Genomic DNA, 18,293 nt, shown 5'->3' with positions numbered 1-18,293 from the left:
TTCCACTTTAGAACTTATTAGAGCTTCTTCCCATTCAATTTGTATACAGAGCACAGACAGAATCACTGTTCTGCCTCTGTGCATGCTATGGTCAGTCTCAGCTTGTGCTTTCCACCCAACAGATGCAATGTGTAGTAATTTGTGCAAATCATTTAAAGCTGGTTCTTGACACAATACTTTCTCAGGATAGTCTGCATCTATCTTCACGCTCCTGCCTGTTCTGTCAATTCAGCATCTACATGTCACTCAACCACAGGTCAAACGTTTGGTATACATTCAATAGTCAAATTCCTATAAGGCATGGACTCGACACACTTGAGAAAGAGTTGCAGAAGGGCTTTGTACATAATCTCCTTTGATTCTTGAAGTTTTCCCGGTGGACATAATGTTCCATCATCTTTTGGGCGTGCACTTGGAACAGCAACAATTCTTCTTGCAATAATTTGTTTATGGACGATTTTGAAGAGAAAGCCCTCAACTCAGCAGTATTAAAACCGACAGTCTTCTGGAGATACGTGGTTGCACTTTCACAGCGTGGCCCCACGGAGAGGATAAATTTATAGTTTTCGGAACATCTTCAATTCCATTCACGGAAACATCAAGTTCACTATGGAGCGAGAGAAGAATGGCTAGTTACCGTTTCTGGATGCGCTGGTTCGCCGGAAAGAAGATGGATCCCTAGGTCATTGCGTATACCGTAAGCCCACACATACAGACCTGTATTTGCAGGCGTCTAGCTGCCACCATCTGTCGCAAATTATGAGTGTTCTGAAAACTTTGGTCCACAGGGCTCACATAGTAACTGATGTTGACAGCCTGCAGGATGAGCTTGTACACCTAGAGGCAGTTTTTAGGAGAAATGGCTATTCGCAACAGCAGATTAAGAAAGCCCTGCAAATAAAAACTGCAGAAAAATCACAGGAAAAGGATGAGGAAGTGGAAAGGGATGTGAAATCTACAGCCTTTCTCCCATACGTGGGTAATGTTTCTTCTAAAATCGCTAGAATCTTGAAGAAACAAAGTGGATGTGATATTCCGCCCACCAGCTAAGACTGCAGCCTTGTTGGGATCCGTTAAGGATGACCTGCTCTTGCGAAAAGCGGGAGTTTATGAAATCCCTTGTGAGTGTGGCAAACATTACACAGGGCAAACCACGCGCACTGTACAGAAACGATGCGTCGAACACCAGCGGTACACACGTCTTCTTCAGTCCAACAAATCAGCAGTTGCCGAACATTGCATTTCTACTGGCCATGCCACGGATTATAAAGATGTTAAGATTTTAACTACTGCTTCATCTTTCTGGGACTCAGTTGTTAAGGAAACTGTAGAAATACAACTAGCCGACAACCTGCTAAACCGTGACCAAGGATTTCATTTTGAGAATGCTTGGACACCGCTTATTTCACACCTTCGTTCGGAAAGAATTTCTGCATCTTCACTTCCGACAGATGCAGAATTATTTATTTACAAGCACGGTGGATTCGCAGCAGCACTATTTTGTTTGCACTCGGCGCTTATGTGTTTATCTTTGCTATATACATCTTATCTATGACTAGCACAGTAGTGGTGACTGATATCTTTGACGCATGCACTTTCAATCCTCAGCAGCTTTGTATCACGTGATTCTCCGTATCAATAGGCACGCGCAAACGCTATGAACTGTCTCCGACTCACCTTGAAGATGGCTGGGAGGTTTCTAGCTGAAATATCGCAAGAAGAATTGTCGTTGTCCCAAGTGCACGCCCGAAAGACGATGGAACATAATCTCCTTTGTATAATCATTGCACTTCCATAGTATTTTAACAATGAACAAAATTTTGCCACTTGTTTTATCTACGCTAAGCCTATGCGATTGTTCCATTATACACCCTTAAAAGGTCTTACAACAAGTTCTTAAAACCAGATATTTGTGATAAATAACTTATTCAAATTGCTAGCTGTTTTTGTATTCATAAGCTATACGTATTTTCAATTTGTTGAGTGCAAAATTTTACATTTATGAACAGCTAAAGGAAACTGACAATCTTAGCACTTCTTTGAAATCTAATCAATGCCCTATTGAATATTGCTGCATCTGTTTTAGATAGTATCTTCATTACATACAACTGCATCATCTGCAAACATGTGAGGTTACCATCAATGCACCAACCATGTCAGTTATAAACAAATGAACAGCAAATAGCCCAAAACTCTTCCCTGGGAATCTGAATTTATTTCTACATATGTTGACTCCAAGATAACATGCAGTGTCCTCCCTACCAAAAAATCCTCAATTCAGTCACAAATTTTGTTTGATGCCCCATATGACTACTTTTAATTATAAGCATGTGTGGTATTGGGTTCAAGGCTTTTGGAAGTAAAGAAATACAGCATCTACCTGTCTTGATCCACTGTTTCCAAGAAGACATGTGAGAAAAACGCAAATTGGGTTACACGCGATCAATGTCATTTGAAACCATGTTTGTAAACGTGGAGAGGTCATTCTTTCCAAGATACCCCATTATGTTCAAGTTCAGAATATATTCTAAGATTTTACAATGAATGAATGTCAGCATACTGAATGGTAGACACTGCCATGCACTTTATGGTGACTTGTGATGTACTGATATGAATCACTTGCTACCTTACTCGCACACAGGTGTACCGTGTGCTTTCTTCCAACTACTGGGCATTGTGTTTTTGTCTGAGGGATTTAGGATAGATTATCATTACACACAGGGCCAAATATTCCGTAAAGAATGTGACATTCCACTGAATGACAATAGAAAGTATCTCAATGTGACAACCTCATTCTATGCCATTTACAGTGAAACATACAGCTATCTAAAAGACAATGAGTAACTTACACAAATGTAGTACACTTGAAAATTGTTGATCTATTAATCAAATAAACAATGCAAAATGTGTAACTTTTTTTTACCTTTCTGAGTTACAGCTTACACAACAATGCGCAGCTGCCTTTGAGAAAGGAGACATGGAACTAAACATACTGCGAAGAAGTCTGCAGTTGGCTCCAACATTTCATATGTAATGATTCACAAAGTTATTCTATGCAGTCAGTTATTGGAAAAATTGCACATTTCATACAGACAGACATCATCTGGTATAGAGCACCCAATTCCTACAATGGTTGCATTGTTTAGTTTACAATTTCTCACACATCTGCTGTATGTAAGGGGTCACATTTACTAGTGTATACCCAAAAACAAGCAAAGAAAAGTCCAGGAACAAATAAAAATATGAAAAGGATAGATTGTTGTTCATCAGACAAGGCACCGAGAATATTTTAGAAGAGTGTTGTTGACTCAGTACCAACATAATGAGTTGTAATTTATTTCCATTTTCTTCCCCAACCAACATTTGAAAGACTGTTTGACAGCCCAGTTCTGTTTAGCACATGGCCTACAGGCTGCATACCATCCCTTTTGCGCATAAATTAATATGAACAGTTCATTTCATTTTACAATATCCACTGATCATCTCTGAACATTTATCCCACTAAAAATAATTACAAGCCTACATTCTGTACACACACACACACACACACACACACACACACACACTGCACAGGACGTATGTGCAAACAAATGAGGTTTTTGATAATTTACAAGAGTGAAGAAACTGCATGAAAACTGAAACGAGTATTTTCCTGGACATAAAATTGTTCCATTTACTTTCTAAATAGTGTGATGTGAACAATATTATGAAAAGATCAGGCTGAGGTAGCAGTTGTGTGTGATGTATGGTTGCTTGTGTGAAAGTGTGCAGAAAGCTCATACATTACATACTGTTCTTCGTGCCTGTCTGCAACTCAATGTTTCATCTTTATGGTGAGCAGCAATCTTCCCTTTTTCATAATATTGTCAATATTCTAACCTGGCCTTTAAATTGTTTAAGCAGTGTAATGGTCATATGAAACTGAACAAATCATTTAGTGGACCTAAGGAATGTAAATTAATGGTCACATAATTGAAGTTAATGGGCAGAGTCAGAACGCTATTTATGACCTCAGATTTTCAACAAATGTTTTTGTATACAACTGGCAATGGCTTCTGCTTAATCCCTATTGTCTGCTAACAAAGGTTTGATTAAATTTCCCTGGCATGTCATAGCCTTGACATTTTCAAGTTTGTGAGACAGCCTTAGTTCTGCTTAGCACAAGGCATGCAGGGTGGATGTTGTCTATTTCTCTTCCTTTTCTACTTACGAAATGAACCAGTAACAGTTCACTTCGCCTTACTCGAAAAGGTTGAGTCAAACATTCTAATTATAGTTTTCCTCAAACTAGCAACAGTATGTTTGTTACATCCAGAAAGCGAATTTTAAATATACATGTCTGCTCCATAAACATGTAGCTGCATGTGGTAGGGCCCAGAGAAGGTGAAACATATCCTAACCTCAAAAAACTAAAAGGGTATACTTGCGTAGTCTGTATTTAATAACACGGTGGTGGTGACACATTCAGTAGCAAGATGTATACACTACATGATATTCTCAAAATTGTGTGTGCTGCAGGTGCTTCAGTGTAGATGCCAAACTCATTTTGCCCAAGTCTGGTGATGACCAATTTATAAGTCTAGTGTCTACATATGAGAACATAAGCAAGACAATTGGTAGTGACAGCATCCCTTGAATATACAGAACCAATGTCCCCATACAACATTCACCTAAGCCTTGGAGTAGGGCAACTACTGTATGTGCTATACAGAGAAACCAAATCAAAGCCATTGCAAAGTATTTTCTGTAAGTGCAGAAGACACCAGCCACCTGCCTTACAATGTGCACACCACTTTAGTAACCTCAATTTTGCACTCATTACAGATGGACTGAGCCAAACACTCAATGATTTAAGAAATTCGTCTCTCACACATAACAATTCATCTTGTGTAAAAAGTATTTGTTTTGAAACCAGTGCTTCTCAAACCACTAATTGCAATGTTTTCCCACCTGTTAGAAATAGGTTCGTTAGAGCACTTGTCAGAGAGCACCAGGAAACAGGCGTTACTGCGTATTTGCAGGTATGACAACATACAAAGCCCTTGCTTGGTTTTGTTTTGCTTTGTTTTAGGGCACAAAAACTAGGATAATATGTGCCCTTGTCGAAACTATAGAACACGAAGACAGAGAGGAGTTAAAAACGACTCCACATCAATCGCAATCAACATAAAAAGAGCAATGTACAGAAAGTGGTGGGGGAGCACCACTGAACAAGTGGCAACAGCTAAAGAGACAGTGCGAAGAAAGAGGTCATTCGTCGTTCAAGCCTCTGGGAGATAGTTACTAGCCTGGAATTTACTTCCATGACATGAGGACCAGACCACTGGTGACACCAAAGTGAACCCACCTGCTAATACATGGCAACACAGATCTGAGGGAATATAAGAACCAGCAGGCTGAAGTATGAGGACTGCAGGCTTGGCAACAGCATCAGTGGCTACGTTTCCTGTCAGAGTCACATGACCAGGAACCCACATGAACATCAGAGTGGCTCTTACAAGAGAGCAAGTAACAGCTTTCCTGGACCCGGTGCACTAATGGGTGGATGGTGTGCAACGCACAGAAGCTTTTAAGGGCAGAGAGATAGTGAGCAGATAGTGCAATTTAAAATCCTGCATCACGAGATGTACTGGGTGGCCTGATACAGAATGACGAACTCTGTTGTAAATACCGAGCGGTGTTCTGGAAGCTGATACCAAAAAATGTCCGCGCCAATGACGAAGGTACACCCGACACCAGTCAGGGCATCATCAGTGTACACAAAGGTACTATTGCGAAAGACTGTGCAAAGGTCGTGAAACTGAAGGCCACACAGCCCGGCTGGAGTAGTGTCCTTAGGAAGCAAATGATGGCCAAGGTGATCATGGGCCGCCACACGAAGCCAAGATGGTGAAGGGTTCACACCCACAGGGAAAGTTGTAGGTAGCGTGAAGTTAAGCTGCCGGAACAAGAGCTGAAAGCGAACTCCAGGAGGTAATAGAATAGGCATGCGCCCAATACTGGTATAAAAGGAGTCATTGAAGAAGGCATAGGATGGGTGGCAACGCATAGCAGACGAACAGCATGCCTATCTGCTAAGGAGAAAGTCATGGTGGTGGACATCAGTAGTTCAATAACTTCTGCATACAGACTCAACCAGGCTAATCTAACAGGCACCAGTGGCCAAATGGATGTGACGACAGTGGATAGTATTAAATGGTGAGAGAAGGACGGACATGCAGATGCATGAACGAAACACCCATAGTCTAGTTTTGAATGGGCAAGGGGCCAGTGCAAAAGGAGGGGGGTTTGATCTGCTCCCAAGAAAGTACCACTTAGGACTCGTAGGGCATTGAGGAACCACATACAGCTGGCTGCTGGGTAAGACACTTGGGAGGACCCAGAAAGTCCAGGAATTTCATAGTTTCAACGAACAGAAGAGCCCAAGACGTGAAAACAGCGGAAGAAAGCAATTGCGCAGCCAGAAATTCACACACTGTTTTGTCATTGCAAAAATGAAAGCCATTGTCAATGCTCCACGAGTGTAGGCGATTGAGATACCTCTGATGATGCCGCTGCCGCTCAATGGCAAGGCCATGGAGAACTGCAACAGATGGCAAAATTGTCAATGGAAAGGGAGCCAGAGACGGGCCACAATAGGGTTAATGGAGACAGCAAAGAGGACACTCAGGATGGAATGTTGAGGCACACTTTTTTCTAGAAGAAAGGTATCCGACAAGGCAGAACCCATACATACCTTGAAAACTCTGCCCTTTAAAAATTTCTCAATAAAAACACGGTAGGCAGCCGCAGAATCCCCACATGTAGGGAGTACAAAAGATACTCGTCCTCTAACGGGTGCTGTAGGTCAACTGCAGAACGCTGTGCTTGAAATCCAAACTGTGCAGTGGTTAGTGAATTGCGAGACTCGAGCCACCATACCAGCCAGGCAGGAACCCTACATTCCTTTACCTTGCAAATACAGCTGGTGAGAGAAATGGGGCAGTAGCTGGAAGGAAGGTGTTTGTCCTTAGTGGGCTTAAGTATGGGTATGATAGTGGCTTGACACCAGCATCTGGGTAATGTGCCCTCTGCCCAGATGTGATTGTTCATGTTGAACAAAAAGTTCTTGCCTGCTAGAGAAAGGATCTGCAACATCTGAATGAACGTTGCCTGGCCCAGGGGCAGAGGATCAGGATGAAGTGAGAGCAAGATCTAGCTCCCTCACAGTAAAGGCAGCATTGTAGCACTCACTGTTTGAAGAGAAGGGTTTCACCTGAGTCCCTCTGCAAGTTTCCGATGGAGGAAAGCAGAGTTATAGGGGGAGGAGCTCGAAATCTGCAAAATGGGGGTCCAAGGTGTTGGAGATAGCAATAGGGTCCACGATGACATTGTCTGCTACTGTCAGGCTGGATATTTATCTTGGTCCCAGACAGCCGTTGGAGGTCGGCCCACACGATGGAAAAGGGAGTGGAACTGTTAAGAGAAACAGTGAATGAAATCCAGCTAGCTTCTTTGCTATGCCGAAGAACGTGACGACACTGTGCATGCAACTGTTTATAATGAATTGCAGTTTTCCATTGTAAGATAACCGTCAAAAATGTGGAGCGCATGTCTCTGTATGCAAATCGCATCGCAGCATGTCTCAGTCCAACCTAGGAACCGGAACAAAGCATAGTAAAGAGGAGGTGCTAGGAATGGAATGTTCTGAAACAGTAAAGGATAACATTTCCAAGATATTCCACCCGGTCATCACAACTGGGGAAATGTTTGTCGAAAGTCGCCAGGGAAGAGTAAAGCCTTCAGTCGGCCTTAGTGAGCTGCCACTTGAGTGTGCACGTATGTGGAGTAGGTGTCAGCAAACGGATAGCACATGGGAAATGGTCACTCAAGTATGTGTCAGCGAGAAAGGACCACTAGAGACGAAGGACAAGCTGGGCAGGGCAGAAGAATAGTTCCAAATGGGAATAGGTGTGGGGTCTGAAAAGAACGTGGGTAGCTCCTGTGTTAAGACAAAAGAGGATAAGGTTATTAAGGTCAGTCAAGAGGGCACCTCACAGACAGGCTCTGTAAGATCCAAAAGCAGATGGTACATACAGTCACCAAGTAGCCGAAAGGGGTGTGGTAGCTGACCAATAAGGTGGAGAAAGTCTGCCCTGATGACACCAATGATGTAAAAGGTACAAAGGGAAAAGGTCATGTGAGGAAGGAAAAGGAGTATTGCAACAGCTTGAAGGTGGGCAGTCATGATGATGGGTTGACTATGAATGTCATCCAGTATGACCAGCAAGACTCCCCACGACACGGAATGCCGACCTCAGGGAGGAGGAGTCAAAGCGAACCAGTAAGAAATGCAAAAGCTCAAAGCTGTCATGAGGGGACAATTTTGTTTCCTGGGGACAAAACAAGTGAACGCTGTGATGCTAAAAGATGCCATAAATCTCTTTGTTGGACCAAAGACCACGAATGTTCCATTGGAGGAGAGTCATGATGAGGAAAAAATGAAGATGTGTCAGCTTGGTGACTGCCAAGTGTTTAAGACTTGTTGCTAGAGGGCAGAGACATGAGGATCCTGCTCCTTCAGGCCTACAGAAGCATTGGTATATTCCTCCTGTCGGCCTGCGAAGTTCAATGCAGAAAACAGTTGGCAGTGCGCACTGGCAACACAAGGCCTGCAGGGCGAGGGTATTGCGTGACAATACTGTTTAAGAGGAACGTCATGACTTCGAGTCTTTCCGCTTAGCAGAGGAAGAGAGAGATGTTTTTTGGCTGGAGGGACATAGGAAGTCTTCACGAGAGTATTCCTTCCACTCTTCCTGGCCTGGCGGTTACGTAGCTGGTGACTTCACCCTATGAGGAAAAAGTTTAGTGGCATGTTACACAGCTGAAGGAGATAAGGACGCTATCATGACACAGGGCAATTTCACAACCTCAGGAGCTGAATTTGAGGTTGCATGTCTGTGTGGCCATGTCCTCCATGTAGCAAGAGGTGGCAAGAACAGTAATGTGGATACCAGATGGTATAACACTGTTTCCGACTAGCGAGCAACTTGTGAGGGATCAGGTAAAGCACCTTTTCCTTCATCCGAATCTCCTGATCAGCCCGCTCACCAAGGTACATGAGACAGTCGTAGGAGAAGCGACATGGTCACCATTGCAGTTGGTGCAGCAGGGAGGTGGAAGTGGACAATCGTCCTAGTGAGTATTCCTGCCTCAGGCTGGGTGTTGACAACACTCTCGACTGTGGTTGTAACAATGACACTGGTAGCAGCACATATATAGTCTGAGGTAACTTCATAACCTGCTTTGATCTTTGATGGAAGAACCACTCTATCAAAAGTGATAAAGATAGCGCATGCGCACACAAACGAGGCATCTATTTCTTTCATCACCCAAGTGACGGCAATGACACCCTGATCAGAGATCTGCATAACACCATGGGGACAGCTCTAGGGCCCCGACACTAACAGGATAGCCATGAAAGAGTGAAGTTGCAAGCAGTTGTACTGCTTGAGAATAAGCAGTAGTCTTCCGAAGCAAAGTACCATTGCATAAACGAGACCAGGATTTCACAGGGCCAGTAACTGCATCAACACCTTTCTGAATAATAAACGGATTTACCATTGCATCAGACTGACTCTTCAGCACAGGAAATCTCAAGGAACCTTGGCGCAGCTGGGAGAGTGTGAATTGTCAGCCTAATTCCATTTCGTAGCCATTGACTGAACATGATTGGCACACTGTGAAAATCCCCATGATCGCCAGCATCTCTGATGGCATGCTTCTTCCAACAGTGGGCCCCTTCAGAAGTAGGCACACCTTAGGTGAGTTTTCACACCTAATGTCACATCTCCCAAACACCCGACAGAGGGACCAATAAGCAATCTGGGAAGGTAGCAGCTCAATGTTCCTCTCTGGGCCTGGCCTGTGTCAGGGGGCATGTGCGAACCCTACCTGTAGACACGGGGCTGGGAATTATGCATTACTCACCTGTTACATGTCACGTGGGCTGGCCTTCAGCAGTGCACATGGAGGAGGAGGACCTCAAATACCGAAGCAGAGGAAACATAGGAGGAGGTGAAAAAGGGGTCCTATGAAACAGTGTACGGCACTGAAAATACAGAACAATCCAAAAACACCCCACACGTTCCCAAGGGAGGGAAAAGAACAGCATGAGGATAGACATGCAGCATGGAAAGGAAAAGATGCTGCAATGGCTGAGGCAGCCAAGTACAACCTAGCCGAAGAGCAGTGAGCCTCCCTTGGTGAGGGGAGGTGGGCCTTGGTGTTTGCTCTGGTCATTGCATTTCTGTTTAGAATTTCGTGTGTAGCAGGGCATCGTGTGGAGCAGTGAGGGATGTTGTTCATAGGGAACATAAGGAATTGTTTTACTTGTGGCAATTTTTTCATCGTATCCTACCCAGATACAGAATGCAAAATTAGAAAGCAGTCCTTGGCACAATATTCGTGGCACTACTAGACTAAAACTCAAAGCACTGTAATCTTTTGCTATGTAGTAACTAACAGATTTTTTAATCCAAACTCTGCAATACTGTAATGTAGCATTTCCAATGTTTACATCCACACAGCACTACAAGAAGCTAGTAAGAAGGAATACATATTTCTTGAAAAAATTATGTAACAGAACGAACTCCCCGCCTTGTTTGGAGTTAAAATGATAAAAACACAGTGTGCTGCCAGTCTCATAATTTACTGAAGAATGGTGTTCTGTAAATTTGAGATGTGAATAACAATTAACGTCAAGCCTAAAGGAGGTACTAGATTAAGTGTTCAAACATGTCTTGCAATTGAAAAGCAATGCGTTTCCTGGAAGGCAGGTATGTAAAATCCTGCTAAAGCTTTTCAGTGGGGTTTTCAGGAAGCCAATTTTCTTTGAGTACCATTATTGTATAGTCTCATGTTTAGTTCTTTATTATCGCAAACACCATATGTGCCAGAAGACAAAAATGTGCACTTAAAATCCAGTGAACGGATGAAATAGCTAACAGCGTGGAAGAAGCATTTTGTTTCAAATTAACTGACTGCCACTGCAGAACATTTCTTTAGCAAACAGACAAAAATAACCTCACTACTCTGCAAAGCAATTAGTGCACGTTTGCCAATAACAACAAGATAAAATAAAATCAGAAACCTGAAACTAATAACATACTTTAGTCTTCCATAAATGAGAATGTATTTTAATCCACAAATGAAGATAACAGCAAAATCACGAAACATAAATGGAGGTCATATGGAGTATACCCTGGGCATGTGCGAATCTGGCAGCTACTGCTTATACATCTAACTGCCAGACTTCTGTAGTGAGAACCTGGAGAAGGCACTGCTCATATGCAATTCTAGCTTTGCACATACCTAAGCCCGTTGGCAACAGCTCAAACGAACGTAATTTAAAAAGTTATGACACCACACTCATTGAATGCAGCTGCTTGTTACGAAGTATTGTATAGGCTTCTTCCCAAAGAATTTGACATTTTGCTGTCGGCACACTTAAAAAAAAGTGTGCACTGTGTTTTGCTATTGTAAATGGGACATTTTCTTTGCAACTTCATTTTATTGCTGCAGTATTATTTTACAATAGCAGGCTAAAATAAAATTCATTGTAAGGTATCGGTTCTTAGCAGTCAAAATTACAAAAATTTAAATAGCCTCAACCTCTCTCAGGGCGTGCCATTAGTAATAGGGGCTTACATTAATAACTACAATTATTTATGCCTCCATTCATTTCACAAATATTTAATTTAATTACATAATGACTGTATAAAATAACTTACCATAGTAAGCAATAGCATTGCTTTCAGTCAAGTAGTGGCCATCAGAGGATTCAAAAGCTGGAACCTGTAAGGTAAATTAAATGTAATTTTTAAAGCTGTTGAATATTTAACATAAAACAAGTAAACCAACAATTTGAAGTTCATCACAATTTTGTAGATATAACATGAAATGAATTTTCACACACATTCTTAAAGTATCCAGATTATCTGAAGTTAGCAGCCAAACTTACTAGTAAATGTAACTGCTGGCTACATTATAGGTAACTGTTATCACAACTTGTTTCCCAAGAAACAGAAACAAAAAATACTTGCACCATTCTGTACTCTTCCTGACAGTGGATGTGCGACTTCACATACCACATACTAACAGGGTAAGCCCACATCCTGTATCTGCCTGTTCAACTTACCAGTACACTATCAACTCCAATTTTAAAGGAATGTCAGACCAATACTTGCTACCAAACTAAATCCCTCTTAAGATCTGTAATATATTAGCAAGTAGGCCTAGCTTTCTTCCATTAGAAAAACTTGTTAGTTTCTGATATACTACCCCAAGTTCATTTTTGCTGAGTTAGCCAACAGTCAAAATTGTTGAACTGCATGCCCTTTGAAAAATGAAGAGAGATGAAGATTTCTTAAATGTCATTTTCAGGTATGGCAGTATCATCAAATCATCAAGCCATAAAGGGCTGGTCAGCATAACACGAAGAGACTCAGAGCACCACTTGCAGGAGATATAAAAAGTGAAATGTGCCAATGAAATTCAAATGCAGTATATACACAGTTAACGTAAACACAAATCTTGTAACGAGAGTGTTGAACTTACTGCATGCACTTAACACTTTCTGTAACAAGTCAGATTTTGTATGTGTGGTTGAAAGCAAATGACTTGTCAGAGCGCACAGCTTCCAAATCGTTCACCGGACTGTCATGCACAGTAGCCCTGCACATTAAGCACTTGTGAAGGGAACATTTATTAAAATCGACGTTGCATTTTATCTGCTTGCTTCAATTCAAAACCCCAATTCATGAAATAATCTTATTGATGAGAATATACCTGAAAAACTAATAAATTTGAAATGCAATATCAAACATGCTTTAAGAACTGACATGGGAATAAGACGCTGACAATTATTTGGCTGCGTGAAGACAGTTATCTGAAATATCTGAATGCCCAATGTCTTCCTGCAGCAAAATTTGACTACAATATTATGACATCATAGAGCACATGCATTCATCACATGTGACAAGCCCATTTTGACACAATTTGTTCCTGTTTGTGTGTAATCAAATCAAATGGTGCTCAAGAAAGGCAAAACAGCAGAAAGTTATTTAAACAAAATTTCTGTGTTTTTGAGGGTACTGAATCCAAATTCTTATAGCACCACCAAAAATTTGGCCTGGAAATAGAAAATTTGCAAAAAAGACTTTGGGTTTTTCACTTTTATCTGAAATGAAACAATTTTCGGCAATCTCGACTTTGTGAAACCAAAAAGAATAAAATTTCCCGCAAACAGGCCAAAGTGACTCATCAGAATAACCATATGGCATGTGTCGAAGTGCGAGTTCAAAGCTGAGGAGGTGTGCCATCTCAGAACCTACAATCCAACATCCTTAGCCTAGTCCTAACGCACAACCATTGCTGAATTTCAACCCCCCCCCCCCCCAAGTAGTATGACGGTGATATTGGAATGGTTTGTGGTTGATGCTTCCTGTGGTCAAAGAGTAAGACATTCATGATATGGTATTGACCTCCCCCTCCTGATGGGGGATACCTGTGGCACCGAGTTGTTTGGCACAGTGGACTGTAATTTTCAGATATTTGTGCCAACTACATTTCCTTCTCTCTAAGGAAAACTTCCTCAAAACTGAAGATCAAGGACCACCTAATATCAACATTAATGGACAAGAAAGAGATTTTCACTCTGCAGTGGAGTGTGCGCTGTTATGAAACTTTCCTGGCAGATTAAAACAGTGTGCCGGACCGAAACTCGAACTCGGGACCTTTGCCATTCTGGAAACATACCCCAAGCTGTGACTGAGCCATGTCTCCACAATACCCTTTCTTCCAGGAGTGCTAGTTCTGCAAGGTTCGCAGAAGAGCTTCTGTGAAGTCAGGAAAGTAGGAGACAAGGTACTGGTGGAAGTAAAGCTGTGGGGACGGGGCGTGAGTCGTGCTTGGGTAGCTCAGATGGTAAGAACACTTGCCCACGAAAGGCAAAGGTCCCGAGCCTCGGTCCGGGACACAATTTTAATCTGCCAGGAGAGTTTCATTAATGGAAAAGTTTGCCAAAGCAGGCATAGTCTCCTTGCAAGCCGTGGAAGATGCTTACTTTGGCCCCCACACATTCAAATATCATATTTGTTGGGAAAGGCGTGCCTTTGTCATTCTAACATGTCTCCATCAATGAAGTAATATACTACTGATGAAACTTAGGAGAGGGAAAATCCAACAGTAGTTTTACTCTCCTCAGGTAATTGGCTACCTGGCTTGAAAGCATAACCTGCTTTTCATAGTCAGTGGCTGTGATAATATTACTTTTTACAATCAGAGCAAAGTGAAATTCACCACGACACTAAAGAAAAACAGTGAATTGCAACAGAACATACAAATATTTAAAGATCTGAACATAGACAGGGAGACCAAAGTGGAGAGTAGTAAACTATTCCTCAATTTATGTGGTGGTGTAAGCAAAGGGGTGTGAACCAGTTCAAATACAGGAGCTACATCAAATCAGGATTCAAAACTGTCAATTTCCCTTCCCTGCTATCAATCGAGGATACTGCTCATCAGCATATTCTCTAAGCTTAACACCTGGTACAATAGCTGTTGGGCAAAAATAGAAATCCAAAGATCCATGGATCACCTGGTTCCCACCACTATGCTTTAGCCAACTATATCACAAGGAAATTCAAAACTGGGTGTCATGACTACTCTCATAGCTGCCAAAAATCAGGCCGCCACTTCTCAAAGCTTCGCATCAAATGCAGTACAGTTGCGAGAATATCAGCCACTTCAATTCGCAAGACCTAGAAGCCATGTTAAGGTCAAGGACGTAAACAAGGACTTCTTGTGTTGGCAGAAGAGCCAACACCATGTTACTAGTGGAGGCCGAAATGCACGCGTTTTAGCTCACGCAGGCTGGCGTGAGGAGAGAAGAACTATACTGACGTGAGGCCTGGAACATGAATAGGAATTAGAATTCAGAAAGCGGACGTAATTAGTTTGATACTTAATCCATTAATGATGAATGTCGCTCTTGCCAGTACATGATTCACAAAATTATCTGTTCAGAATACATTCATAGTAACTGAATATGGCACCTCGCTAGGTCGTAGCAAATGACGTAGCTGAAGGCTATGCTAAACTGTCGTCTCTGCAAATGAGAGCACAAGTAGACAGTGAACCATCGCCAGCAGTCAGCTGTACAACTGGGGCGAGTGGTAGGGAGTCTCTCTAGACTAGACCTGCCGTGTGGCGGCACTCGGTTTGCAATCACTGATAGTGGCGACACGCGGGTCCGACGCATACCAACAGATCGCGGCCGATTTAAAGGCTACCACCTAGCAAGTGTGGTGTCTGGCGGTGACACCACACTTCTTATTTCACACTGTGAAAACTGATCTCATTATTGTAAGAAACACTGTACACTGGTTTCAAGCCTAATTATTTGTCTGTTATTCGGTATGAAATTAGTCATCTTATCTTATGCAGTTGTAACATACCCACATATATTTTCAGACTGCAAACAAATCATGTAGACAAGGGCATGAAAACAATAATGCCTTAGAAACTTATTTTAAATAATAATATCAATTATTACAAATTGCCAAACAAAGCAAAACTATCATTAACATTTATTTAATTGAACATCTAATTATAGCAGTTCATTTTACCATTTACAGAAACATAGCATATTGAGGGATAAGGAATTGGGTTTGGTGGCAGCGCCTGAAACCATGCTAACTTAAACATGTGCTCATGTCGTATGTTTGGTCTGGGGGAGGGTTAAGTCACTTGGACCTAATCTGAGGTAAATTTTATCCTCTACTTTCATAGTCAACTTTGCTGTACATCATTATTTCCATGTCAGAAGCAAAACTGCCAGGAGTCCCACTTTGACCCATTTCTGTGGAGAAATTTTGTGAACTTCGAAAATTAGGATCCAGTGGCATCAAAAAACTTACAGGAAGCTTGTAACTAAACTTTTACAAAACTGTCCTCTAAAAACCACATATCTGAAAACAAATGCCTTCACATGATAAATACGACGCTAACTCACAAAAGATATATGCACACCACACAAGTCATACAACAAAAAACATAGTAATCTGACAGTGGTGGTGGTGGGGGAGAGAGAGATCCCACATGCATATCCTCCGAAAAATGTGATACATATTGATGGAAACATTGCATTGCAATAAAAAACGTGCAGTTATCACAAATCATGGTTTCTGGTTGTGTGAAGAAAAATTACACAATGTCACTTCCATATCACAATGCACAAACAATCCAGCACAATTTATGTTTAAACACTACAAGCAGATGACATCTTAAAAACGACTTAATATCTCAAGAGTGGGCTAAAATTGACCACGCCCTGTAAAATCCTATACCTCAACCATATGAAAAACAATTTTTACTGATGGATAAAATAGTAACAGGTCTTCCAAATCATTAAGTGATACATAACGGTCACAGACTTCAAAATAAATGGATCTATATCCTTCACTTGTAAAAGTATGCCATACCACCAATTCCCAACTTGTACCCTACCTTAGGACGACAATATTCGATACAGATCACCCAACATAAAAAGTTGTGGAAGCAAAACTTTTGAAGACTCATTACACACAGGTTACTTCCAAGCAAAATATTTCAACATCGAAGTCACGGCACTATAAGATGCTGCCACTAAACTACCTACAGATTCCAGAATACGGAAATCAACAAAAAGGTTTCAAAAAAAACAGTCACTAAACTAACAATGGGTGACGTATCTCACACTGCACGGAAATTACTTTTCACAGTTGGATAAAAAAGAATGCCTCACTATAACCAGCAGTTAGTAGTACAATTTTAAAATCTCTGATACCGTTGATTCACTGCTCACTTGTTACGTGTCAAGAAATACCGTCCGTTATAAGTCACACTCACAGCACTGTTCACAAAACGAATTATTAATATTTCAGTATTCTTTGTTGCAACCAATTCATCTAAAATTAATACACGAAGCGTAGATTCACACAAAAACAGACTTCTTAATATTTCAACACATGCCGGCAATGGCAACAGTGATCACGTGTACTTCACTTGCAGTCAGAGGTTTCTTAATAGAAAATATATAATTAAAATTACCTTTCCTAGTGGAAACTTCTTTAAAAATGATTCAGTCTTGTTAGTTTCTCCAAAAACAAAGCCAGGAGCAACTTTCACATTGCTGCCAGCATATTGTGCCGCTATCAACACTTTATACGCTCGAAAATTCTCCGGGTAAGTATACAATGTCTGAAAAAATAAGTATACTAAATTAACTAGTTAATTACAAAGTACATGATTTGAAGCAATACAAAAAAATTACACGTACGATGCACTCATTTCAACTAAATAAAGCGAGCCCCAACCAAACTCACCCCAGACGCCATGGCTGGTTTTTACGGAAGAGGAAGCTCTGTTGTCATCAACTACCTTGGAGCAAGTCAAGGATATTGTGGCAGCAGCTGATACAGTGAAACTTCTCTGTTAACACTATCGATAGATTTAGGAAATTGGTATTCTATTTCTCTGTTTCTTATTTTATCCGTATTGCTTAAAGAACACAGCAGCCGTTTCCGTACTGTAAACAGCTATAAGTTTTTATTAAAGATGATTTTATATTACCATTACTAGTTTCGGGCCTGAGGCCATCGTCAGATGGAAGTGTTGACTTCTTTCCACGTTTTACATTTGCTTTTCCATGAATCCCCCCGTTTACATATTTTATGACAGAGGTTTGCTTTTCTTTTACAATCTATCGTGCTTAATGAACTGAAAAATCTGTATCTACTGCAACATGACTGTAAAGTTATACGGGTAAGTCTATGAAAAGTGAAATTTGATGGAAACTTCCGGTGTGCAGTAAATACATTTAAAACTCAGCATTTACAATTTCTGAAACTGAAAAATAGTTCACACCATATGCTGTTTAGATTATATTTTTCCTGAAAAAGAAATGCTAATGGTTTACTCAGATATACTGGAGAAAAATTCATGACTTTTGGTAGACTATATTTTGATACTTCATTTTTTTCAATAAAACATTTATTTCTAATAATGTCAAAAACTTTACTGACTTTAGAGAGCTTATTCACTGTTACACTCATAACAATAAACTGAAATGTTTTCCCTACACCCATGATTTTATATTTAATGAAACAAGTAATATTTCTATATATTAATTATGATGAAAGGTAAAATTAAAGAGAAAAAATATTTTATAACATATCACAATTGGCAGAAATGCTGTTACAAGTGTAGCTCTC

The 18,293-nt window shown here is 41.0% G+C and overlaps 1 protein-coding gene across 1 annotated transcript in view; it reads right to left on the bottom strand.

Annotated features, from left to right (window-relative positions):
* The window catches only part of LOC126425296 (elongation factor 1-gamma), a 50,897-nt gene extending 33,416 nt beyond the window's left edge, over window positions 1-17,481 (bottom strand). Inside the window, exons 1-3 of the mRNA XM_050088274.1 lie at window positions 17,406-17,481; window positions 17,131-17,280; window positions 11,772-11,835 (exon numbers count right to left, since the gene is read on the bottom strand). Coding sequence (XP_049944231.1) covers window positions 11,772-11,835; window positions 17,131-17,280; window positions 17,406-17,417 — 226 coding nt within the window. The 5' untranslated portion in view covers window positions 17,418-17,481. The remainder of the gene's footprint in view (window positions 1-11,771; window positions 11,836-17,130; window positions 17,281-17,405) is intronic.
* Window positions 17,482-18,293: the final 812 nt, after the last annotated feature.

Source organism: Schistocerca serialis, chromosome 10 (genome assembly GCF_023864345.2).
Source record: "Schistocerca serialis cubense isolate TAMUIC-IGC-003099 chromosome 10, iqSchSeri2.2, whole genome shotgun sequence".
Taxonomy (NCBI): domain Eukaryota; kingdom Metazoa; phylum Arthropoda; class Insecta; order Orthoptera; family Acrididae; genus Schistocerca; species Schistocerca serialis.
This window is presented reverse-complemented; position numbering and strand designations above follow the sequence as displayed.